The sequence below is a fragment of the Gymnoscopelus microlampas genome (genome assembly GCF_963454915.1).
Source record: "Gymnoscopelus microlampas genome assembly, chromosome: 24".
Taxonomy (NCBI): domain Eukaryota; kingdom Metazoa; phylum Chordata; class Actinopteri; order Myctophiformes; family Myctophidae; genus Gymnoscopelus; species Gymnoscopelus microlampas.
In genome coordinates this window covers 30539616-30546283 of record NC_139961.1, presented here as the reverse complement: position 1 = coordinate 30546283, position 6668 = coordinate 30539616, and the positions used below count along the sequence as shown (strand labels likewise).

General features: G+C 41.5%; 1 protein-coding gene across 1 annotated transcript in view; it reads right to left on the bottom strand.

Moving 5' to 3' along the window:
- Nucleotides 1-1575: 1575 nt before the first annotated feature.
- Nucleotides 1576-6668, bottom strand: part of LOC311040638 (putative ATP-dependent RNA helicase DDX4) — a gene marked incomplete at both ends in the record, with an annotated part of 29194 nt that continues 24101 nt past the window's right edge. The window contains 11 exons of the mRNA XM_084050967.1: nt 1576-1656; nt 2198-2299; nt 2397-2667; nt 2744-2843; nt 2986-3131; nt 3219-3385; nt 3565-3694; nt 3969-4123; nt 5580-5732; nt 5827-5996; nt 6192-6227. Coding sequence (XP_083907093.1) covers nt 1576-1656; nt 2198-2299; nt 2397-2667; nt 2744-2843; nt 2986-3131; nt 3219-3385; nt 3565-3694; nt 3969-4123; nt 5580-5732; nt 5827-5996; nt 6192-6227 — 1511 coding nt within the window. The remainder of the gene's footprint in view (nt 1657-2197; nt 2300-2396; nt 2668-2743; nt 2844-2985; nt 3132-3218; nt 3386-3564; nt 3695-3968; nt 4124-5579; nt 5733-5826; nt 5997-6191; nt 6228-6668) is intronic.

Here is a 6668-nt window from a genome sequence, read left to right as displayed (position 1 = left end):
CTACTCCACTACATCTCAGAGGCAAATATTGTACTTTTTTTTACTACAATTATTTGAAAATAATTAGATTTTGATTACAAAACATACATTAACCACTTAAATCAGCCCTACTGTATATACAGTACAATCTACGCAAGCTCACAATTCGTTGCCATGCTATTTATGGCATGCTCATTGTAGATCTGCCATTTTCAAAGTATTTTTATACATAAGTTGTGAAATGGGCCATTCTGCATAATCCAGACTTCTACTTGTAGAGTATTTCTACATTAAAGTATTGATACTTTTACTTGAGTAAAACATTTGAGTACTTTTTCCACCACTTCCGCTGAGCATGCCGCTCACAAACACATGTGGCTCAATGAGAGAACTATTTTAAGTATGAGGGGAACTATTCACAAGGTCCTCCTGCCTCGTTCACGTCGCAGTGGTTGCGTCATGTGCATCCTTACTGTACATTATGATGAAATGAACTAGAAGTTCTAGAACTGTGAAATAGATGTCCATATTCCACTGTTTCCCAAACACTGGGTCGGACTCGAGACCAATGTTTGAGTCGGACCAATTTTTATGGGTCACAACATCCCCTTTTTAGTTTGTTCAAAAGGAGAATGTCACAAATCTAAGTCAAGAAACTCCCATAAATAAACAAAAAATGTAAGCAGTGAAAATAGCAGATCTACAAGCTCACATCGGGAAGCGACGCGTTGTGAGCTAGTAGATCTATTTTCACTAGTCCCAGGCAAACGTCTCATTTTTCTTTAGGGTCACAAGCTAAAGTTTGTGAACCACTGCCAATCTGCCTTAATCCACTCCACTCTCCAAACAGTAATAAGATGATGTAATGTTTAATACGTGACAAATTCGGCTAACCGTTTTAATCTACCCTGCGCTCTTTTCAGAGCACCATTATCATATCATTCCGATAGCTTATTGATAAAGACCAATCAAATACATTTTTCATACGTTTTATTTTAACCTTGCACCCAGGCTGAAATGCAGGATTCTCACAAAGCTTGCACATTTCACGAAAGCGCCACTAGATGTCAGATGCCTAGATACAGCAGGTATTGAGTTTAGGTGGGTCACACTCACACCGTCTGTGTGTGACTTCACTAGTACAAAATGTTAAGATTAATGTTAATCTAATGAAAACCCTCTTCCTCTCATCTGTTCAATATGTTGTCACGGTTTTCAATATTAAACTACATTCAAGGCATTTTTGCAACCGATATGTTTCCTCTTTCTGCCGTTTACACACATCTTGACGTCAGTGACAGTAACACATCCCACAATGTACCATTGCTGTCACAGCAGGCTTAACATTAAATACAAAATAAAATTATAATAGATAACAAAACTTTGATTATCTTAAAGTATTACTTTTTTTAAGAACACAGGTTTTCAAACTAAAGTAGCCATGGCCTCATTCTAAATATTATTTAAACAAATACAACACACACAATGTAAAAGAAAAACTAAACAGCACACTTCATGCATTAAAACAACTGCATGCATTTAAGTTTTGACAAATAAATGTTAAGAAAAAAAAAGGAAAGAAACTCTAGTGGCAATCTATTCCCACTCATCATCTCCATTCTGGGCAGCCGTTTGTGGCTGGCTGGTTGCAGAGTTGGCAGTGTTGAAAGCTCCCCCCTGAGGGCAAAAACAGAAGCCATGTTAGAACGTTGATTTCGTCAAACTTGTCCCCACATAGGAAAGACTCAAGTTTGCTTTGTTGCACTTTGCCATGTACAAGTAATAGATTTGAGGCATGATCCATTCGGTATCTGTACATCATCTCCTAAATGTCATTCTTAAGTTGTGTGTATATGTGTGCTTGAGTTCACCATGTATTCATGTGTTCACTTATACGTGCGTGAGTTCACGTATGTATTCATGTGTTCACGTATACATTTCTCTTTAGCTGAATTATATACTGTAGCTGTATGAACAGCATACACAGTCTGTACCACATCTGTCTGTTACGGTCCTGCCTTTTCCAGCTTACCCATCCATCATGAATCATATTCAGGCCACGTGTACATGACATTTGCAAATGTATATTCTCTCTATGTGCTTGATAAAACTCAGAACATGCTGTGTGATTACCATGTTGTCAAAGTGGTCTTCCCATTCAATTGAATGGCGAGCTCTTAGGGTCACAGCAGAGGTCTCCTTAATTCACAACTATTACCTTCCTAGAGTCTGTGGAAGCAAACCCTCCTGGGCTGAAGCCTGTAGTTCCAGTGGCACCCATCGCTGAATCCTCAAGCCATGCAGGCACCTCCTGCTGAGCCTGTCAATCACAGTCAAACCAATAAGAAACATTAGGGCTGGTGCTGTGCTTTTTAAGGTATTGTCAGAGCAGTGTGTTGAGGAGTGAGGTCACCTACACTAGAGAGAATTTTAACCAGGGAGCGAGCCATTTGGTTGTCGTTCTCACGATCGTAGAAGGAAATGGCTTTCCCAGTGTTGCCACAACGACCGGTCCTCCCGATGCGGTGGACGTATTCGTCAATGACTTTGGGGAGGTCAAAGTTGACCACGTGCTGCACATCTGGTATATCCAGACCTCGGGCAGCCACAGAGGTAGCCACCAGGACAGGACATTTCCCAGAGCGGAAGTCCTGTAGCGCCTGCTCTCGCTCACGCTGCTCACGGTCGCTGTCAAGATACAATAGAGTTCAAATGCTGCTCTGTTTAACCTATTAAAAAAATGTTTTAGCAGGCTCCCACTTACCCATGGATACTAGTGGTAGCAACCTTCTCCTGGCACAGGAATGTGGCAATGAAATCAGCTTGTCTCTTTGTCTCCACAAACACCATTGTACGCTCAGTTCCTGCATGAAACCAAAAAAGTAAGTCTTGAGATTTTTCCCCCTAACAGTTGTCATCGTTTCTTTTTCAAGCCTGTTTAGGTTGTTGTTCATTTCAAATGGCTAAACAGTAGAGACTTGGATGCAGTGAGGTTAGATACTTTACCAGTGGTCTTGAGGACATCAAGCAGTTGATCTCTCTTTGAGAACTTGGTGACCTCAATCAGCTTCTGCTCCACATCACTGCAGGCTCCGCCCACCACCCCCACAGCCAGGAACAAGTAGTCAGTCTTCAGGAAGTCAGCGGCCAGCCTGTAAAAAACACAACCATGCAGACAAATGCATCAGTATTGAGGGGTTTCACATAAAAACCTGTAGTAGACGCATAACCCAGTGTACCTTTGGATGTCCTCAGGGAAGGTGGCACTAAACATAAGGGTCTGACGCTCCTCTTTTGTTGGCATGCCAGGAGAGCCCACCAACTTGCGCATGTCAGGTTCAAAGCCCATATCCAACATCCTGTCTGCTTCATCCAACACCAGATAACGGATCTTGCCGAGACCCACCTTGAGGGCACATCAGTTATTAAAGCAAGAGTTAACTTATGAATTTCAGCTGTTTAACATGTCAGCAGAATATAGATACACAATGCATCTCAACAAATAGATTAAGGCTTTAAACTAAGAAACCGCTGGAAAGGTTCACACTACACTCAAAACTGAATTACTGGTGAGGGCTTCATTACCTTTCCTCTTTGAATCACATCCAACAGCCTCCCTGGAGTCCCGCACAACACGTTGCATCCCCTCAGGATGTCTCTGATTTGGTGCCCAGTAGCGATTCCACCGTACACCACAACAGGACGCACACATGTCCTACACAGGTCAGACGAGACAAATGTGTCTATCAATATACTTTTACAGACACAAATTATTACTTTCCATGTGCTACAACACTAATGAGACACTGTACGATCTAAAATGATAAGCTATACATGTCACTTCCGCTTAATAGATAGAAACGCTGAGGACGGCCTACGTCTGCCGAAACACGTTTTTCTTGTTAAGACTCCCGAAACTTCATCTGAGCGTGCAGATCATTTTTACCATGTGCTACTGCAGAACATGAAATTATTGTGACAATACAGACCCATGGGCAAACTTCCTAGCCTCCATGTAGATCTGATTGATCAGTTCTCTGGTTGGAGCAACAATCACCACCTCAGGTTCCTGCTGCTCACTGAACTGACTGGCAGCCACACCGTCTGCCATCAGCTGCTGGAGCATTGGCAGCAGGAAGGCAGCCTGTAGGGAGGAAGACACATTACAATCAGACAGGAAACTAAGCTCACCTCCACTTCTGATCTTGAGTAGTTTCGCGTAGCCACACTACTATTCCACTATTTCCGAATGCTATATACACACACAGTAGTCTGGGACTACACTTCCCGAAAGCGGACAACGGAAGCAGTCATCCGTTTGTCATTTCCGTTCATGCAAATGTATTTTCTAAATATTTTATTTTATAATTTCCATTTCTTGTAAGCAGCAATCTATATATGCTTCTGTTATTTTGATTTATATTAGGACAAATTTGCGTGACTGTAAGGACGAAACGGAAGCGGGAAGGAGACGTCACAGCCGCTTTATCCTCTGATCATTGTCAGAGCTTCTGTGCTCCAGACTGTATGACGGAAGCGTTTGAAGATTGTGAGAGGCAACAGAAAATATCGGATAAGCGGAGAAGTCACACAGAATGCATTCTATGCACTGTCACGGAGTCAAACTGGAACAGGAAGTCTAATGGAAAGCATTGTCGATGAGAGCCCGGTGGACAAGTTTATAGATACGATGTTTGAGTTTCTGATATTATTTAAGCAAACTTTTGATATTATTTCAGCAAAATACATATTGCACATTCAGATCTAGTTTTTTGATGTGCACACCATGTTAGAGAATATTATGTACCGATTTCCCAGATGTAAGAACCTATTATTTGACAAAGTTTGTAATAATTCAAAGTTGCCGTTTATTCATATGCGTGTCCATCCCGCTCTCACTGACACCATCGGCTCCAGTTTGCATCCCAGTGCGTAGGAACTGCCCAATCAGAAACATACTGTGCTCTTTTGATACCTCAATAGTGCCTCAATAGTCTTTGCACTTTCCTCAACTGTTTGACAATGCTTGCAATCTTAGCGTTGCATATGCTTATCCACCTTACTTTTGACTCGAGTTTGCCTCCCAGTGCCTAGAAACTAGTTAAGTGACATTTCTGACCTCTACTTGTTCAATATACTCCTTGATGATCTTCAGAGGGAATGTAGAACCAGAATCAATCTTTATTGTCACATCACATTACAAGTAAGGTGGGTGAAATTATTGGTTGTGCAGGCTCATCATTGCAGTTAAAAAGGATAGATAGTCATCTCATAGAGAGAGGAGAGGCATTAAGTGCAAAATATGACTAATCTACATACTGTATACAATAATGTGACTGAGTGCATAAAAATAAAAAGTAATGAATGTGTTAATAAAAATGTCCCTTTAAACACATTTCACAGTTCAGTCTGTGCAGTGTCACCCAACTTAGTTTTTGTTCAGCAGGCTGATTGCTGCTGGGTAAAAACTGTTTTATTGTAATGTAGTGGTTTGTTTTGTTAGACCACATAATGTACTTAATCATAGATGTTCAATCCCTACAATGGACAATGTGTCCCGTGCTCAATCATTCCAGATAATGGCATCAGCTGAATCTCACCGTTTTGCCCGATCCAGTCTGGGCACATGCCATGAGGTCTCTGCCCGCAGTGATAATAGGGATGCCATGCTTCTGCACTGGAGTTGGCTTCACATAGCCGGACTTGCTTATGTTCCTTTTCAGGGACTCACAGAATTGTGCCTCCTCGAAAGTCTGAAGATGAAAACAGACAGGGTTTCATTGCAGTCTGAAAAAAACATCCATACTTATTGAACAGATGGTGAAAACGCTGCCAACAGATCCATACCATGATGGCCTTTGGTGGGTTGTTGCCACTAACATCCACCATGATCTGGTCATACTTGTCAAAGTTAATGCCAGATTCATAGTGGGAAAAAATGGATGCTTCATCCTCAGGGAGAGCTTCAGGAATATAGGTCACCCTCGGTCCTGGGGAAGGGGACGAGGTTAGACTGACTTTAAACAAAGGCATAGTAGAAAAGACAAGCTTTCAGTGTGTTCACAATAGAAACAATGACTTACTCTCTTCACCTCCATCTTCCGTGTCTCCTCTTGGACCTGTCACAGATGCACAGAATTATACCTGCAGCATGTTCCCCAAGTCCCAAGTTACCCAACACAAACATGGAATCTGATTCACACCAATATTACCTTTAGAGAAGACTTCTTCATCTTTGCCACGGTACCCTGCAGTGTCACACAAGGAGGATCAGTTGACATTCACTCATGAACATGATTCAGTATTTCACTTTATAGTTATGTATCATGGTTCATTTACCTCCTCCAGAACCTTCTGTTCCATCTTCTGCGCCACCTTAAAAGACAAGTGTCATTAGACAACCACTTATCAACTTTTTACATTTAATTCCTTAGCATAGAATTAGTTCAGGAATACACATTACTTTAAAAACATACGTTTGAAAGATTACAACTACATTCAGATTTTACTATGAGGAAAGGAGGAGGAATATTGATTTGAGACAAAACGGTGCAGATGGAGATGACAGTTAGCAAACACAGCAGTTGACTGTCTGTTGCAGGCACAATGCACCGTGGTAAATGTACAGTAGGAAAAATCTTCGTGGTATGCTAAATGTGTACTTTGATGATCTTGTTTTCTGACACGTT